At 39.7% G+C, this 19,872-nt stretch overlaps 1 protein-coding gene across 4 annotated transcripts in view; it reads left to right on the forward strand.

Moving 5' to 3' along the window:
* The window catches only part of EBF1 (EBF transcription factor 1), a 398,831-nt gene that overhangs the window by 4,216 nt on the left and 374,743 nt on the right, over positions 1-19,872 (forward strand). For all 4 annotated transcript variants that reach the window (XM_004587484.4, XM_036496965.2, XM_012927679.3 and 1 more), the window contains exons 3-5: positions 26-89; positions 747-802; positions 11,060-11,133. In XM_004587484.4, coding sequence (XP_004587541.1) covers positions 26-89; positions 747-802; positions 11,060-11,133 — 194 coding nt within the window. The remainder of the gene's footprint in view (positions 1-25; positions 90-746; positions 803-11,059; positions 11,134-19,872) is intronic.

Consider the following 19,872-nt stretch of genomic DNA (forward strand, 5'->3'; position numbering starts at 1 on the left):
GCCTTTGCATCCTGCTGCAACCCAGGAAGCCAACAGCGAAAAGACCAATAATGGAATTCACTACCGGCTCCAGCTCCTCTACAGCAATGGTGAGGCTCCTGTCCGGGTCTGTGCCAGCACCCTGCAGTTCTGGGTTGGGACGGGTCACCTGGAGCTCCAGGTGAATAAAAGCTTGCAGCATTGCTAGTCAGACTGTCAAGCTGGTGGTGGGCCTGCCTAGCCCTAGTTACAACCTAGGAGGTTTTACCCTAGGAGAACCCAAGGAGTAGCCTGAGGACTGCCTGCTGGGTCCCTGCACAAACCTAGGGTCACAGGTAGAAAACAAGCCTAAGCAGGTGCTGAGCTATTTTCATTCTTCCTTCCCTTCCTGAGGCCTGTTCCTTCAAGCAGACAGACTGGGTCCAAGGCCCTTGGGATGAGGAGGCCTGGAAGGCCATGGCCAGTGAGGACTCCGGCAGCACAGAGGGGCTCTTGCAAGGGCAGAAGAGCAGGATAGTGAGCCTGTCCCAGCTGCAGTGCCAGAGAAGGTGCTAGGACCAGGCCAGAGGCTGCTGTCTGGACACTGGGGGAAAGATGTCACGGCAGTGATTTCCCAGGACAGGGCGAGATCCAGTTGGCCTCCGAACCCGTTTCTCTGTGCACATGTGTGTTTGTTTTGTTTAGTTGTTATTTGCTCCCCTCCCTCTTGGCTGATCCCCTCTCATTTAATTCTTCCTTCCTCCATCCACGCCCACCCTCCACTCCAGGGATAAGGACAGAGCAGGATTTCTACGTGCGCCTCATTGACTCCATGACAAAACAAGTAAGTTTCTTGATTTCGTGTCACAGGGTGACCTTAAGGTTGTCAGCAAGCTGGTTGCTCCGCAGCAGGGGCACTGGGATTTGGACTCTGAAAGCTGGGGCAGACTACAAGCCACACTCCTCAGAGTCCATTCACTCTCTGGCCCCCCTCACCCCTGCTAACGCCCGGTACAGAAGAGGGCTGCAAGACCCCTTTCCTGCAAGGGAGCCTCAGACTTCGGTAATGAAGAGCAAGGGGTACTGAGCACAGAGAAGGGCTGAACTTCCTTTGACCTGGCAGGGGAGCCCCAGGGGGCGGGTGCAAAAGGTGCCCAGGCACCCCCTTGCAGCTTGAGCTTAAACCAGGCCTGCTCCAGAGGGCAGAGGATGCAGGGGTTGCCCCCCATCCCCCTCCCCCGCAGCAGAGGGGAATTCTCTAGGAGTGGGTGGGATGTACTGAGAAAGCAGATGAACACTCCACAGATTATTTTATTATTATTATTTTAAGAAGAGGATGGTGGTGGAGGTAGGGTAAAAGGGGGAGCCACAATTGTCAGAAGATATTTTGTAAAAACTCTCTTGCTTTTTGCCTCCCAGTTTGGCAGGAAGCCAGAGAGCAAGAGTGAGTTTGCAGTCTTAAAGGTACATAGAGGGCGTTTTCTTAAGCTCCCCAACACTTGGGTGTCAGGCAGTATACATTTAGGCTGAGTTATGGTTTAAAAGATACAATTATGAGCCGAGTCAGAAAAGAGGCCTGACATTTTAATGAGGTACAGGAGCTTTTCTTCTTCTTCTTAAATTTAAGAAAAAGTTTAGTTTTTGAATTAAGTAGCTGGTTAGGTAAGGTTTAGCAGCAAAGAAAAAAAAAGAAGACAGCTTTATTGGTTGGGGGAGAGAAATCAGAACCATGAGAAAAGTTAGGCATTATGCTCCAACCAGCAGTTTAGCAAGAGGATTAGTATTTATTTGGTTGTGATTTTTAAATGTTCCTCATGAAGTAAAGGAGGTGATTTTTCATAAACACGGACTTGGAAAGTTTCAAGTTAGAGTAGGCATACGTATTTAAAAATTGCCTTTAGATACGTCATAGCGTATATTTTTTGTGCGAAATGTACATGAATAATATTGTGAGTTTTAAAATATACTCAGCAAGAGCTTGTTTAATAACAGCTAGTTTTGATTATTACTCTCATATTTCACTGTGACACAAGTAGAAAACAAGTCATATGGAATATATTTTTTAAATAATAATAAGTAAATATCTATTCTATTCATGTGATTTGCCAACAATTTTATCTGTTTTTCTTGAATTGTTTTATAGTTCAGTAGTCAGAGTCAATCGCACTTATACTTTCAATTTTGGCCCTATTTTCTTTGATGGATTTGATTACTACATAGGATAATTCCCTTTAATATGAACACTGTATTTTGTTAAAAAAATTTTTTTTTTCCCTGCCAGAAGAAACACAAAATCCAATATCAAAACAAAAAGGTCTTAGATAGAGTTTCTTTTCAAAAATTGTCTGTGGTAGCCTAGATGTCGTTTCCTGACCTTCCCATCAGAGGATTTACAAGAGGGGCGGGAAGCGGGGGAGGGAGGAAAACAAGAACTCTATTTCATATTCCATACACATTAAGGATTCACTTTTTATATATGATAAAAGGCACACACACACACAAATCAGAACATGAGGCCTGCTTGCATGAATAACACTGATCACTTACTTGTTAAATTACAGGCAGCACTTAGGAAATGAACTGTTGTAAAGATCACAAAACAAGGGCCTGCTTGCAGGGACTCACTTCTCTCTGATTTAAACTTCCTCAAAATTTTATTTTATATATTTTATTTGAGCGTCACCAAATACTGGTTTTCCCATTAAGAAATGAAGTGGCTTTATACACTATCATATGAAGGCGGTAGGAGAATAATTTTTTGATGTTTTATAAAGCAATACATCAAATATCGTTTTACTAACAAGGTCATAGAGCTTAAGAAAAACGGCGGCTTAAGGCATTCTGTGACCTCTTATTATCATCATAAATTCTATGGAGAAATGAAGAGGGAGAGGAGAGAGATTGAGAGATAAAGAGGAACAAGAATAAGATATTGTTTATGTTCAATCACAGCAGGTATGAAAAGTCATTTAGTATAAGTGGCATCTTAAAAGTTTGAATTATAAACACAAGTAATTGTGTGTTTTTGAGAGAATGACCTGAGAAAACCTTTAATAATTATGTTAAAAACAAATAAAGAAAAAGGGATAATTCAGGACTACCTGTTAACTTTTATCATACTTGCTTGAGAAACTGCCCTTTCTATAGCTTTCACTTTGAAAGCCAATCCCTGCTCATTATCCAGTTGCTTGTGTTGTTGTGTGCTGTGAGAGTTTTGCAAGTAAGTTAGATTTTTGTGTATAGTTAACTCAGTAGTTGCCAAAACAGGCGGATAAGTCGGTGTGAAGAAACAAACTTTCTCTAGCTGTTACATGATGATATATGTTTAGCCATGCTTTACATGAAGCTTTGCTTTAGAAGGTCCTCAACTTGTTTGACTTTGTGCCATGATAATTAAATAGCAAGTCCGATTTAAAATTTCTTAAATTTTTAATTTTAGCTAAATATATAGTGGCCTTGTCAATCAGGAGCGAGTCTTGATATAAGCTGGCTGTTTATATAATATTTTTCCTCTGTGAAATTCTGTCTGGTAGAATCTGGATTTTGATGTTTGAAGTGTAGAATGGAATAACTTTTGGTGTGATGAGTTCTAACAAAAATCATTGATTGTGGAGGGAATTCCTAGCCATTGTCAGGTGTCTTCTGTTAACTGCATGCTTATTGTATCATTTTTTCATATCAGGGATGCGGCTTTATGTGTGTGATATCGTATCCTTAATTCACAAATTGACATGAAAATGAAAAAAGCGATCTTGAGTGAGCAAATCCAAAACTAGCCTTGTACTCTACATTTTCATAACATAGAGCTCCTGAGCTCGGGAAGAGTGAGTAGCATTGAAATCAGACAGAAATGTACTCAATCAACCAAGATGCGTTGGGATGACACAGTGTTTCACACCTCCAGAGTGTCTCATTAGACTATTTTGGGTAATGACTCTGAATTTTGGACTCTACCTGGAAGTGAATGCCTAAGATTTAAGCTCCTTACTCATAGCAAGGGTCTTTTGTAAAACGTAGAGGGTATCATGTTTAAAAATTTTGTCCACCAACTAGGAAATAAAAGGCTTGGGTTTGGGAAGGATTGTTGAAAACCAAGTTTAGCTGGACTAAAAATAGGTTGTTTTTGTGTCTTTGCTGTTTTTGGTATTCTATTAATGTGAGCTTGCAGAGAGCCTTGTAAGATCCAGAAGTTTATGGCTGTTGCATCCAGAAACCCCCTCTCCTCCAGAAGCTGCAATGAACCCGCTGGGGAAGGTTTAAGGTTTAATATGCCTCATTTCACTTGTTCATGTAGTGTTTGAAATATGATTACATTCTTGTTGCTTCCATGAGCTATTTATCTTTAAATAGTTAGCAATCAAAAATCCTTAACTTACCTGGCTTCCTATCATCTTGCTTTAAAAGCGATGTATACTTAGTGACAGTCAAAGTATACTAGATTTCATAAATCCATAAAAACAAAACACTCCTCCAGCCCTCCTTGCACCCTGACCCCCAGTCAGAAGCTTTTTTTGAAAGGGGAGGGTAGTGTGGTCACACATCCTTGTATATATGGATTTGAGGGTAAGAGATAGGAGGCAGTTGCCTAAAAAATGTCCCAGCACAGTGGGGGCAGAGGGCTCCAAGGTGTAATAATCACATATATGCTCTGATTTCTTTTCCCAGCTAGACTTCTTTATATGTTTGTTTTGATGTTCCTGGTACTTTAAGTTATTGAAGCAAGTGCAATTTTTTCCTATTGATTGTTTCATTATATTCTGTCACAGCTATGTAGATTTGGTTAGCAGTTGTTTCAGTTCATAGTTGTTCGTTGGTAGATAAACATGTTTTCAGTGTAACGATAGGTTTCCAAAGAATGCACTAGGCCAGCACAGTTTCTTTCAGATATTTGGGAGAAGCAAACAAAAAAGGATGAACAAGATTGTAGTCAGGGGCCTATTTCAGCAGCTTTTTCAATCCTTTGGTAACATGTCAAAAATGTAGGTGATTTAAATTTCCTTGCACAGAGAAGAATGAAGAAGTTTGGAATTTTTATGCATGATCAGGACCTGTGTTTGGGAAAATGTAAACTCATCACAGTGGAAAATGTGTTGTTTGGAGTCTGGGGGTGAAAACAAAGCTGATGGTTTTGGAGAGATTGCTGGAGCCAGATGGCCTAGTACTTCCCCAGTCTGGCGGTCCAACTGCTCCCTCCTGGATAATATACAGCCATTTGTTCGGGGATATTTACGCTAGAGCTGTTTCCCTGTGAATGTTTGAACAGCATTAAAAATGAACATATTAGTAGGGATGCATTTATCGAACTTGTACGACTGTACAGTTAGTCTGTCCTCTGTCTACTTATATTGCTGAGAGCGATAAAGGAATGTTTGGATCTTGCCGAATTGTTTGCATAGTTGTTGAACAACAATGATTTGTTCTTAGTGAGTAATTACAATATGTAAGTGTCTGGAATAAAACTATTGGAAATAATAATAGCACCTACCTTATAGCTATGTTGTGTGAATTAAATGAATAAATAAATAAAGGGCTTAGAATAGTGTCTGGCATGTATTAACTGCTTAATAAATTAGCTGCTTTTGTTATTTTATTATTATTTTTATTGCTTCTTCAGGTTGACAGAGCTAAGGACATTAATAATACAGATGTAAATGTAGATACCATGTGAGTGAAGTATCTTTTATTACTTCCAGAAAAAGAAATGTAAAATTGTTAGAAGGATTTAGTTTTTTGATGGTGTTTTAATATGAGGAGTTTGATTTTGAGACAAACGAGGCATTCTAGAACTTAACTGCTATGAGTACACATTCCCTTTTTATTCAGGATTGTGATTTAACTGAACAGCATATTGAATATGATATCATTCCTTTGCGACTTTGCTAATTCACTTCTGAAAATGGGCCTGCTTAGCTGTTGAGCTGAAATTACATCTTGGTAATTTGTTCACCAGTAGCCAAGCTGCTAATTGAAGCAAAATGATTTTTTATTTTATCTCACCATTAATGTTGCATTGCTGTTTGACACAGTTGTTTATGAAATGTCAGATTTGCAGTGTTATTTTTGTCATGATTTAATTTTTAATTGGTGCTCCTTCACCTTCTTGAAATTTCTAGAACCATATTAGTCAGCAGTGCTTTTTGTTTTTGAAATGACAAGCAGTGGAACTTGTTGGTTAAATGTAATTATCATTATGGTATGGTGATTTATAGATGTTCATACTATTTTTTGATTAGTGTGGTTATTGGTAATTTGCTGCCAAAGGCTTATTGAATCTTCTTATTTTGGGGGGCGTTTCACTTCTGGTTGAAGGAGGTACTTTGTACATTTGTTAGCTTGTTTTATAAGGTAGCACATTGGGTTTGGACTTTTGGATCTAGGAAAAGGAGTGACATCTTTGCGAGGTGACTGTTTTGATATAAATGGAAATTGGGAGTTTCTTTCTCTATCTCTTCCTTCTTTTTCTTAAACTAGTATGTCTCCCATTGTTTGATTGTAAGTCCTAAGGGTCATAATGAAAGCATTTTATTCCTAAAAATGCTTCAGATTTTACTGAGCCAAAGTTAAAGGTCTTTTTCCCTCTCTTTATTTTGACTTGCGACATAAAGAGTTAAAACTATTAGAAAAGTAAACAAAGAAAACTCATACTGAAATTTGTATTTCCCTTTGGTATTCTGTTGAAGTGTGACCCTGGTGTATGGTCATTGTGTATTTTTCCTTTTAATGTGTGGCCTTTATCCATAGTTAGTTTCAACTGAGTTTTAAGACCCAATGATATTTTAGAAAAGTGGAGATGAAATCCCTGTGCTTCACAAATACCTTCTAACATAGTGGCAAACCGAGGTAGGTTTTGTGTTTAGGCTGATTGATTTTCAAAGATGCTTCATGTTATTTAGTAGTGGAGTAATTGAAATTGCTGACATCTTATCGTCCACAAATAAAATTTCCAGTACCTTTGTTATATAAGTGTGCAATGTTTAGCAATGTCTGTTTTGTTCTTTAGGTAAACTATGAAAAAGTTATTGTGGGGAAAAAACTCTCATTCTGAAAGTAAAGAGAGCACAAAAAAGGGTGCATTATTTTCTGTCTGCTTATCAGAAGCTGGTGTTTAGAGGAGGGAAGCAAGCATATTACAGACGTAAATCAGCTCTAAGTATATGCAGTTTTGAAAATTTGCTTGTTTATTTCATCAAATTTTTGAAGTTGGTACTGCTGCCCATTTTACTTTTCATTCTTTACAAGCAACCCTGATGCCTTATGGGATTTATTTGCCATTGTCAGGAATAATTTAAACATGACCTTCTATTTGATATTGTATTTTTTTGTTTGTTTGTTTCTTAGGTTACCTATCCCAACTTGATTCACCATCAATTGATTTATTTAAATAAAATATTTTATATTCTTTCTCTTCGCCTCCCATCCCATCGATGGAGCAGACCTCTCCTCACTTCTGATAAACACATTGATTTATTTAAGCCACTGTTGTCGTTGCTGCTGTCATAGTGGGCTACCTTCCTCACAGTGAACAGACACATGATTTACTATGGAGGGAGGAGGGAAATAAGCCTTCTTCTTGGTGTTCCATTGTCTGAGCCCTAAACCAGCTGTCTATTAAAATGGTTTCACTTAAAATAGTCAATGCTGTTTATATGCTTCTGTGATCTTCCAGCTGATCCAACCTCAACCATCTTTACTCATATCCCACAGAGGCATGTATTTAAATTAGAAAGGAAAGTTAGAAATTTCTTCCTAAGTTGATGTTCAAGGATCCCTATCCTTTTGGGGTTAAAGTCTGCATCTGCTGAACGGTGAGCCAATGTTGGTATGTGCGCGCCTAAGTGTAAATGTAAAGATTTAATGTGTGGCTGTCATTTGGATATGCATGCTGGGGGGAGAACTTGGTGGCATTTTTAAGAAGTCTGTCTTACTGTTGCCACTGTGCATCAGAAACATTCATCAAAATAAATTTATTATATCTTCCCATACTGGATGCCATCAGAATGTTAATGGGCCAATACTTTCTATATGATGTATGCATCTTTGTGTGTGCATGTGCATGTTTGTGGGTGTGTGTGTGTGTGAAATAATAATCTTCCTTTAGTAAAAAAAAATGTTTGCATGGGTTTGGGGGTGGGCTTGTTGTTTCACTGAGGTTCTGAAGTACTCTAGTTATAGGATTTAGACCTGCTGCTTGTGCAGTTTTACTTGCGATTATTTCAGAAGTCAGGGTAATGTCTTTCTCTGTGCTTATGTGCTGAAATATTTTGTTCTGTTGAGGCCTCTAGGAGAGGGGAAGGCAGAAACTTCATGCTTCTTCCCCACCCCAAAGTTTCTAATTATTTCTGAGCAAATCCAAACTCATGTTTTCATTTTTCTATGCTTGATTTGGAGAAGAATTTTCTGTTTTGACTCTGCTGCCAGAAGCGAAGTGGCAGTGTGGTATTTGGTAAAGAGATGTATTATGGAGGCTCTGGGTCTTAAACAAGTGATGTTCAGTCCCCAGAACAACAATAAAAGAAGCAAAGAAGCAAAATATGGGACTTCTTAAAGCTCATGAATTTGTGAAGTCGTGAGCTTATGTACAAGTTTTAATTGTACATTAACGGGTCACTGATTCCAATGAATTCACTAGTCTCATTCAAAATAAAATTTGTTTCATGTGGCAGGAATCAAATGAGAAGGTTTAATGTAGCTAATATTTCTTCTTCTAGAATAAACTATTTTAAAAAAATTGTGAGACCTCTCCAATATCTGTGAATTCACTTACCAAGTTACTTGTTTTTGTTTAGCATGGCAAATACTGAAATGGAAGGGGAGGTTATCAAGTGTATTCAAAGAACATGCCAAACAACCTAGTGATGATAGGACTGAACAGAAATGTGTCATTAGGATTTTTGGCACCAAGTAGAAGATCTAATCAATAGTTTATCCTTTTTTTTGAACTTCAGCAATGATTGCAGGAAACAAAACAAGCAGATACAATTTTTGCTTTTTAAAACATTTACAATTAATGCAAGTTTTTGAGTGAAGTAATTTCTTAAGAATTTGGAAAGATCTCTCAAGAATAGAGGAAAGAATCGTCTGTACTTGCTATAAGTAGTGCTGGAGGCATAACAATACGCTAATATGACCTAAATCATCTCTCCAAAAAATAGTCTGTAGATTACACTTGGTAAAGTCGTAAGTTTACAGTGGGGAAACAGGTTGATGATTTCTGGTGGACAGCAACCACTACTGTAAGCAAATGGTCAGTGTTTATGTTGCCAGGGTGGAACTAGTCCACTGCACGCTTTGGCATACTGGGTACTAAGCTTTACCTCCGGGCGTTGCTGTGTAAAGCACACAATATTAAATCTGAGGACACTTAGAGGGATGGTGTGCTAAATAACTGGCCTGTATTCTTCAAAAATCTCAGTGTTATGCAATACAAAGACTAGGGATGTCCCCTGTTAAAGGAGACGTAGCAACTGAATGCAGTGATTAGCACTGGATTTTCTTTTGCGTACAGGCTATTACTGGATAATTGGTGAATCTCTGTAAGGTCTGCACATTGGATTATTGTGCTATATCAATGTTAATTTTTGATTTAGATAAATTTGATGTGGTTCTGCAAGTGAATTCCTTATTTTAAGGAAATGCATGCTTGTTACAAGGAAATAGAACACATCTGTGATTTACTAATAAATGATTTAGGGAAAAGTAGAGAGAAAACATTTTGTAAAATGCAAACATCTGAAGAATCTTGGTAAAGTGTATACTGGAATTCTTGATATATTTTTGCCAGTTTCCTCTATGTCTACAATTACTTCAGAGTAAAAACATCTTTTAAAAATACAGGGTTATGATAGGTTAGGCTATAAAAATGGCTTTGATGAGCCAGTGGTTGAGAAATGCTTTCTGTTCATACAAGTTTTTTTTTATTTTTCAACTTATTACAAAGTTTGTTTCGTAATGTGGTCTGAAGTCATAACTGAATCTGTTCTGATGATCTGTTCCCCTTGATTCTTCATTTGTTGTAGATGTCATTAAAGGTTTTTGAGAATCTTGGGTTCAAAAACAGCACAGTAGAGCCCACTACAAGTTAGTTACTACGGCATTTCTGTGTAGCAAATATAAGTAAGATCTAGTCATTTCAAGTAGTTTTGATTGAGGTTTATATAAATTATGTTAGTAATTTTATTAACAATTTGAAGCAGTGTTAGGTGAGCGTTGTGCAGTGATCAAATGCTAAATTAGTGTGTCGCTGGGCAGAGTAAGGTTCTCTTTGATAATTGTGTTTTTCTTTGGCCTAGATATTAACATGTAGATCCATGAGGAAGCTGAGGTCCCTGGGAAACTTCTCCATGTACTTATGCAAAATGTTTTCACACATTTAAAAAAGAAAGACGAATATTATCAGCTGATGAGGTGGTGTGGGACTCCAGATTTTGAGTCCGATGTAATTCTGCTTAGTTGAGTGAGCTCACTGCGTGGCTTAAGCCTGCACACAGCTTATGTGGGCAAGTATTCCTGTCTGGGTGGGTGTACACCCCGTGAGAGCAGATGTTTTCAGCCTGTTGGCGGGAAGAAGGCTTTTGCCTGATTGATGAATCATTTCAAAGAATGACACTTTTAGTGAATGGACTCATTAGCGCTCCCACACCTATTTTCTACTATTCTCCGCTAGAACACCAAATATTGGGACCAGAAGTTGTGAAGTGAGGAGACAAACACATATCATGTAAAAATCAAATTCACATGCTTGTCTATATTTTGACTAAACAGTGTCTCAGTATGCCAAGTCTTCAGGGATTTTCCTCCAGATAATTACATTTTTTTTTTAAATCTGATATTGAAAGGAGAAATTGTGGATGTCTTAGCTATAGAAGTCCATTCCATACATAAATCCAGAGCAGTGCATTATAGTAAAGTGGTTGACAGGTCAGAGAGGCACATGTCCAGTTCCACTGAATTTGGATTGATCCTAAAACAGTCAGCTCAGTGAGGCCTTCAGCGCCTGAAAGCTAATCGGCCTCAGCAGTGAAGTGGTCTCAGACTCAGCTGTGATGCTTTGTGTTCTGCTGTTTGGTTCCATTTCTACCTAAAATCTTGCCTTTGCTTTCAGGCCATAGTGTACGAAGGCCAAGACAAGAACCCAGAAATGTGCCGAGTCTTGCTCACACACGAGATCATGTGCAGGTAAGAAATACCTTGGTCTCTCCCTTTAATTAGCAAAGAGAAGAAAATTTGTATTTCTGATCTAGGTGAACTCAGGTCTATTTTTGGGTATACATTTATCTTGCTCTTGGTAGACAATCTGGAAAGAACTGTTAGATGGGAGTATTTGGTAGTAAAGTGTCAGGCATTACACTAGTTCTCAATTATGTATTAGATTTCATCCTGAAAGACATCCATTTCCATTTTGATATCATACTGTTAATGGGCACAAAGCAATGCCCCCCTTCTGCCTTACAATCGAATAAAATACAATATAAGCCTTTTAGTGTTAATATATGCGCTCAGCTGCATTACTAGTAAAATCAGTAAGAATTCTATTGCTGTCAGCTGAGGACTCTGCTTGGTTAAGAGATGAAAGTCATAGTTCTTGATTTTTAATTCTCCCACTTGAAAATATGGCTTTTCACATCTAGGCATCACTCCTCTTTACGTTGGCTGAGGGGCGTTTATTGTTCGATTTTGCTTTGTTTTGTTTTGCTCCGCTCTTCTTACATCAGCTCTCTTCCCAATCCTGCTTGGTAACTCTGACAGTGGAGCCGATAATTCTCAGAGGTAGTGATATTTTGGAAGCATGACAAAGATGTCTCCCTAGAAGGTTTAAAAATTCATATTACTCACAAACGAGTGTCTTTATTTGGGACTTCAGGCAACGCTTGACAACAGGCAGGCTGACTGAATTCACTTCCTGACCTTAGCCAGGCCTCTACCTGTGGGAAGGAGACAAGGGGGACAGCTTTGTAACTTGCCTTTTTCTTTAGAAAATAACAACGGCGCTTTGCTCCTGATAGGTAGTTGGATTAAAGCATGAAGATGCCAGTGTGTATGAGAGAAAGGTTCCTAATTGCTTTGTTAGCCAGGCAGGCTCTACCTGGCACAAAACGTGCTTGGCTGCTTGCACTCACTGACCAATCCGTTTAGGCCTTCAGCTGCCACCTCAGCATGGGTGGGCATTATTTGGTGCTCATGAACTTGTGGAGAAAGCTACCTTAAACACTACAGGTGGAAGTAAAATGAAAAGTTTGCTTCTTGAGTGAGAGTCCCAATACTAACATCTAAGTCTGTAATTATAAGTGTATATCAGACATTTTCCCTTTCCTAAAAAAAAACACACATACTTTTAATACATTATTCAGAACTATACAAGAATTTCATAAATCTCATAAATTTACACTTTGGTTATTTTTGAAACTTGCTAATTGTTCCAGAACCAGGTTGTTTTTCCTTTAACTTTAAAGCAGTAGCAGGACCTAAAAATGTGGTAATGTATTTCTTATAAGATAGTTTTAGGCAAAAATTAGAATTCTACTCTCTGTAACAATTGTGAAATAAATTCATTTGCACCTTTCAGATATCAATGAGTAACATCCATTTTGAAAAACGTTAAAACATGAACTCCTTCATCTTATTATTTTCTGATATTTTAGCTTTCTACAATTACTATGTTCTCAATAACAATTTTCCATGTTCTACTATTTGTGATTCTAGCAAAATAGTAAATAGAAAGATAGATCCAGATAAAATGAGTAGGCCAGTAATGTAATGGATTTGCATCTCATGTTTGTACGTTTGGTCTATTTTGGCAATAATTCTGTTTTTGAAATAGTTAAGGATGTATTGTGCCTTTCACATGCAGGCCTACCCTCTATTAATGCAGTTTATATTTTTCTTGTTTTTAAAATTCATTGGTCCAAAGCACTTTATTATGCTGGTTGGTGTACTTTACTGCTGATGTTCCTTCTATTTTTCAGAAGCATAAAAATAGCAAAAATAAAATTCTCAAGCCACTGGAAGCAAATGATGTTTGTACTGTGTGCTAAGAGGGAAAAGCCATATTCAAAATGTCATCCTGCTAATGTTACAGATTACGATTTTCTTGGCTGCCTATAGATGTGTAAGGGGTACTGTTTGTTTACCAGGCTGCCATGACCCTATTACACAAACCTGTCATCTATTGTGTGGCTAACAGTCTTTTAAATTGCAAATCTGATGCTCTTTAGGGGGCTTTAGGAAAAAATTCTCACTTTCTACATCATCCTATTTCTCTTGATTTCTTGCCTGTTGTAAGTGGAAGTTGGGATGTGCTGAATTTGCACCAGGGGTGCAAATGCAGGCTCAATTATAAGCATAAAATTAGAGTTTGTTCGCCATTAATCAGCCTGGCTAATTGCTATGCACCACCATTAGCCATATGGTGTGAAAGACAGCTTGCTCTCCCCACGATGAAATTTCTCCATTGCAGACATGAAATAGTGAGGGCCCTGGATTTTAAAATAGCTTGTTTTAGATATTTAATTTCTAAACAACTTTCTGCAGTGCTTTCTATCAAACCTAACAGTGCAATAAAACTTTGTGTTGATGTCACACAAGCTGTGTATTTATAGTATGTTGGCCTTGGTAAAGGAGACAGAAAGAATTCAGATTGACAAGAAAGGACTTGGTATGATGCTGTTTTGTTGCAGGCAAAGGAAATGGCGGGCGGGGGGGGGGAAGCAGAAGAAAACATCAGAGTGTCTCAAGTGGTTGAAGAATTTAAAAATCCATTGTGTTCTGTGGAGAAGGTGACCCCACTACATGGGGGTGACTAAAGGAATTGCCACCTCTGGATTATAATTATTACCACTCAAAGATGAAACCTTTTTGTCTTGATGGCATGGAGCTCTTTCTGTGGAATTTTGTGAGAGTTTCTGCCTTTTTGGAAAATGAGAATTTATCATACCAGTCATCCTTAACATTTTGCATTTGGTGTTTAAGTTCTTGGGATGATAAGGCTCTAGGAATGATTTTTTTAAAAGGCAGTATTCCCTAGGGGATTTGATTATAGGGCCCTCCTGCATTTAAATCTGAAAGGAGAATAGGAGCTATGCTGGGTAGCAAACCAGTTCCTGGCTTCCAGATGGACTGAACGATGTGGGACTGTTGCAGAGGATAGGAGCTGTTTTTCCACTTTAGTGCAAGGTTTCTTGTAGGACTGTGAGTTCTCAAGGTTAGCCCAGTCTTTTGATGTGCCCACTTAGGCGTGGTTTCCTCAGGGAAGCTTCCCTGGCCCTAGGTCAGAGTCAAGTTCCCTTGTCATGCAGCCCTAAATGCACAGTGATTTCCCTTTGTAACACTCAGTGCAGTAGTTAATTGTTTGCCCACCCTCTGATTTCCTTTGTGGAGTAAGAGCTCCCTGAAGACAGGGAAGTTCCTTGGTTTCCCTCTGTGTTTCAGTTGTCCTTTTTACAAGATGGGAGTGTAGGAGTATTATTTTTACTTATAGGCTGGTGGTTAGGATTAAATGCTTTGATCCCAATGAGTGTTTATCAAATGCTTGGCATAGTGTGTACTGAGCCTCTATGATATTGCTGTTAGTAATCAGAGCAGCATTGTCAGAAGCAGCAGCAATAGTAGCAGCAATGACTAGGTTCATAGTGACTCAGAGTGAACCATGATAAGGGAGCATTGGAAAGAATTAACTGTTCACTAAAACATAACTGTCATTTCAGTTGTCATTAGGCCTATTTTCATTCTTTTAGCACATACTGTATGCAAGGGCCTGTGGAATTCACAGCCAGCAAAGACTGGATTCTATAGGAAGAAAGCTTTTGTCTTTTTTTTATTTTTAAAGATTTATTTATTTTTATTACAAAGTCAGATATACAGATAGGAGGAGAGACAGAGAGGAAGATCTTCTGTCTGATGATTCACTCCCCAAGTGACTGCAATGGCCGGGAACCAGGAACCTCTTCTGGGTCTCCTATGCGGGTGCAGGATCCCAAAGCCTTGGGCCATCCTCAACTGCTTTTCCAGGCCGCAAGCAGGGAGCTGGTTGGGAAGTGGAGCTGCTGGGATTAGAACCGGCGCCCATATGGGATCCTGGCACATTCAAGTTGAGGACCTTAGCCGCTAGGCCACCACACCGGGCCCAAGGAAAGCTTTTGTCTTAACAGAGGTTTGCAGATAGAGAAACCTTTGGGCTGAAGCTAGGAAGAGAGTCATATGGTCAAAGATAACTGACTTTAGAGGCCTTTCCCCAAAGATGAATGTTAAAGTTCTGGGCTTTCACAGACTTGTCAAAGATGAGAGAATAGAAAGTGAAGTGACCATGTATATGTTCTTTTTTTTTTATTAAAGGTTTATTTATTTATTTGAAAGGCAGAATTACAGATATAAAAAGGAGAGTTAGAGAATCTTCCATTTATTAGTTGATTCGGCAGATGATTGTAATAGCCTATGGTGGGCCAGGCCAAAGCCTGGGACCAGTAACTTCATACAGGTCTCCCATGTGGATGCTGTTGCCCAAGTAACTGGCCATTTTCTGCTGATTTCTAGGGCTTCCAGCAGGGAACTGGATTGAGAATGGAGCAGCTGAGACTTGAGCAGATAGCCATATAGGATGTTGATGCTGCAGACAGTGACTTAACCCACTACACCGGGAGCTGGCCCTCTTGGATACATTCTTGTGGAATAAACACAGTTAGCAAAGAAGGGGAATGTGTTAGAGAACCAGGAAAAAATGCTTAGCATGCAGAACTCTAAAAATAAAAGGAAGGGGATGTTTCAAAGAGGTGGACTCATCCGTACAGTAAGTTCTAGGGAGGTCAGATCGGTATGAAGACAGGAAAGCACCAGAGGTCCGTGGTGTTTTTGCAAAAGGAGATCTGAGCAGGTACTGATGGATTCAAAGAGTGATGGAGACTTATAAGGAGAATGAAGAGCATCCAAGATATAAACTTTAGGGAAAAGAAAGAGCACGGTGACGTGTATGATGTATGTACAGCAAGGGGAAGAATTAACTAAGAGGAAGGAGTTGTGAATGCAAGTACAGGAGCGACCATTGATGGATAGATGCCAAGTGTGGCAGCAATGGAGGGACCCCAAAGCTCCAGTGCTTGGGTTAGTTATGAGATAAAGAGTAGAAGATAGAGTATATAAAAGTCTGGGCTAGATTCTTTAAAAACTAGTCATCCTGTAACAGTTAATCAGACTATCCTCATAATTCAGTTATCTCATTCTCCAGCCATTTGGCTAAATAAAGGAGACATCTAAGTAAAGGAGGCATCTTGGGTGTTTTTCTTCTTTTTTTAAAGCTTAGGGTTTGGAATGATGTGTTTCTCTGGTTTAGAGAGCTTCTACATACAGGAAGAAGTTTCAGGGCCGTAGATGAAGATCTGCATTCCAGGAATGGGAAATTTTGAATGTTTCTTTCCCTGATTGAATAAGCTGTGAGTCACTTCACTACCAGGGATGACTGCAAAGGAAGAGATTAATCGGGCTATTACTTCTCTGTGAGAATGCAGAATTTTTTGGGAGACATGATCCCACTAAGGAAAGGGCTACTGTTTTGAGTTCACAATCTACAGATGATACCACAGGTTAGGAAGCCATTGCTGTGACTGACCACACAGTTCTCCTTTCACTCAGATTGCAGGTTGGAGAAGGGATGTGAACATTGATGCCATTTAGGTGCTTTTGATTTTTCTGTGGTGATGAGGCAAGTTGGAAAATTCCAACCCAACTAATAAATGCTTGTTTTAGAGAGAAAAGACCAAGTCTATGCTGGCACGTGTAGTCAGAGCCTAAATATGCTATTTTAAATGGATGGAAGCCATTCAGTCACACTGTAGTGAGGACATGACAGTTATTGCTATGATTTCTCTTGTTAACATGGTAACTTCTCCTGTGAGTGCTTTTGCATATCTCTCATTTTATTTGGAAGTGAGTTAGAGGGAGGGAGAGATCTGCCATCCATTGGTTCAATTCCCAAATGGTCATCATCGTAGAGATAGGCTGGTCTGAAGTCAGGAGCCAGGAACCAGAAGCCAGGAGCTTCCTCTGGGTCTCCCATGTGGGTATAGGGACCTAAGGCCTTGAGTCATTCACTGCTGCCTTCCTAGACCACTAACAGGAAGTTGGATTGGAAGTGGAGCAGGCAGGACACGAACTGGCATCCATATGGAAAGCTCTGCCACAGGCGGAGTATAGCCTGTGTATAGTATAGCCTACTATACCACTGCCTCAGCATCCAGAAGGGATATTTATAAAATAGCAAGTTGATTTTGAGTCAGAAATGTCTGACTCTAGAAATATGTACTCTTTTTCATTCAGTAAAATATATACACACATACGTGCACACACATACACTCACCAAATACCCTATGGTTCTGAAGATGATATTAAAGGCACAAAAATTTCAGTATAAAATACCCATTTGAATACCTTAGACAAAAAGCTTGATTGTGGCATCTGTCTCATTTATTGAACTAGTTCAGTAGGCACCCTCTTCTGTTTTAAAAAGGTGAATTTGTTCTTTTCTCAACCTGTCCTTCCAGGTTAATGCTTGTCTTGTATACAGTGGAGGTGGCTCCCGCCTTTCTTGGTCCTTTGGTTTGTAGGAGAAATGATCAAGGGAGTTCAGCTTGAGAAGGGAGAACTCAGCATAGGTAGGAAAGACCAGCATGGAGGGTAAGGACAGGTGCTTGACCTGCTTACCTCTAGGAAGCTACAGGGGATAGAAGTCAGTTCAATCTAATTTTCAAATAGGAAAGCAGTACTGCTGCACAGAGCAGAACGTTGCATCATTCTCTGTGGCCAGTCTTCCCTGCAGGTTAGCTCTTTGAAGTTTCTGTTCATTCATTCAAAAGATATTCCCCAAAGGCCTACTGTGTGACAGAGTCTGTTCTAGTACCTGACAACGGAGAATTGAATAAAACATGCCTGAGATTCTGTCGCATTGGACAAGGGCTGGAGTATTCTGGAATAGTCAGGAAGAGCCTGTCTAAAACAATTGTAATACCCACAGGTTTGAGTGAAGTGAGGCAGGGAACCATGCCTGCGATAATGCCCTCCTTCCCTCCCTCTCTGTCTCCCTTTCTTTTTCTCCAAGAATGGGACCATACTGTACTTGCTCTTCTGCCACTTAGTTCCTTCACTGTACAGTATCAAACTTCTTTACATGATAGTGCTTTAAGCCCAGCTTTGTAAATACATGGCATTTTGCGTAAGCATGTGTGAGTGTTCGTGCACCTTTGCACATCCAGCTATATTTTTTTGGTGGGATCACTCCATAGGCACTGTTTGGAATCCACTGAAGTGCACAACAGAAGCATGAGTGTCCCATTTTGGAATACAAGTAATGACAATGTCATGCAGTAATGTCACTCAAGAAATAGAAAAATCTACTGGCTATTTTACACATCTTGCACAAACTTTTTTGCATGTTTCCCAGCCTCTTTGCTTTTTCTCTGTCCCATTCTCTCTGTTCCATTCTGTGTTTCTTTCTAGACTGTTTTCATAGCTATCAGTTTCCCTGGGACTCTTGGGAAACAGCATACAGACATGGTGAAAAAATTAATCTGGTTGCTCTTAGGAGCATTTTCATTTCAAAGAGATGAAGGCTGTACTTAAGCGAAAGGACAGAGTGCAACCTAGTGTGGTGCTCATTGAGGGAGGGTGGTTTGGTATGTTCCTCCTGTTCTTTTGCACTGTACTTTTCCTCCAGTACCTACCATTCATTTGTGAAACCATTCATTCATTCAGTCAATGCATAGTTGAGTCTTTCCGGTTTACTCTAGACGTTGTACTACTTATTAGGTAAGTCGATAGTTTTTTTTTCCTTATGAAGCATATAGGTTAGAAGGGAGGGTGACTAGTGGGGAGAATAGTAAAATAATACACAGATGTACAGATAACAATATAGTTTGTGTTGTGTTCAGTGATCTAAAGCACAAGTACCTCCAGAAGGAATCCAGTTGAAATTAAGGATGGCCACATTCCTCAGAAGAAGTTTTGGCTGAATTCAGAGGGCAGGGTACTTGTCTGCTGACCAGGGATAGACCGAAGGAGAAATAGTCCATGTGGAGAGGCCTGCCCTGGCCTGGGCCTGAGGTCTCATTGCATATGGCCCAGTGGAAGACTAGGTATTTGCCAGTGAGTTTGGTCAAAGAACCAGGAGGGTGCATAGTGGGCTGTTGTCCTGTCCCGTCAAGGATTCATTCTTAGTGTAGTGGGAAGCCATGGGAAGGTTTTGGGCAGCAAAGCGATAAAATCCTGTAACATTTTGAAAAGATCCCCTGACTGTTAGAGGGGATGAGAGAGTGGAAGCAGGTGGGAGCCCACTGTAGGGATCCACTTGATTAAACAAAGTGGCTTGGGTGAGGATGGCGGCAGTGAGGATATAGATTCTTATCCTCAGCTATCAAGCAAGTTGGAAGAGTCTGTGGAGAGCATTTTAGTTTCAGAGGACAGCAATGACCAAGAACTTGCATTGCCAGTGGGCTGCTTTTGGAGACACATGGCCCCTGTAAAGAACAAGTCTTTCTTTTTTTTTTCCAGTGTTGGAAGAGGTGGTGACTAGAGGAAAGGAGTGTTAGTGGTTGATGCCTTTTGTAGAACCAACCACAGAGCTCAGGCTTTGTATTCCTATTGCATTGAGTATACTCCTGGCTACTTCAAGGGAGTGGTTACAATTCTTCCCTTTTGTATATGAGGCAACTGAAGCTCTATGAAGAATACCATGCACAAGGTATCATAGGGGCCTCTGATTGCAGATCCAGTGTTCTTACCACTGTGTTGCCCTGTCAAGTCCATGACATGGAGGTGTGGGGAGTCAGCATCCAAGGATGATGGAGTTTATTTTATAAACCATTTTTTTTTGCATGTGTTCTGGCTACCTGTGCTTCCCACTCCTTTGCTTGTTTTTCTCTCTTAGATCTCAGGCTA

Source organism: Ochotona princeps, chromosome 19 (assembly GCF_030435755.1).
Source record: "Ochotona princeps isolate mOchPri1 chromosome 19, mOchPri1.hap1, whole genome shotgun sequence".
Classification (NCBI taxonomy): Eukaryota; Metazoa; Chordata; class Mammalia; order Lagomorpha; family Ochotonidae; genus Ochotona; species Ochotona princeps.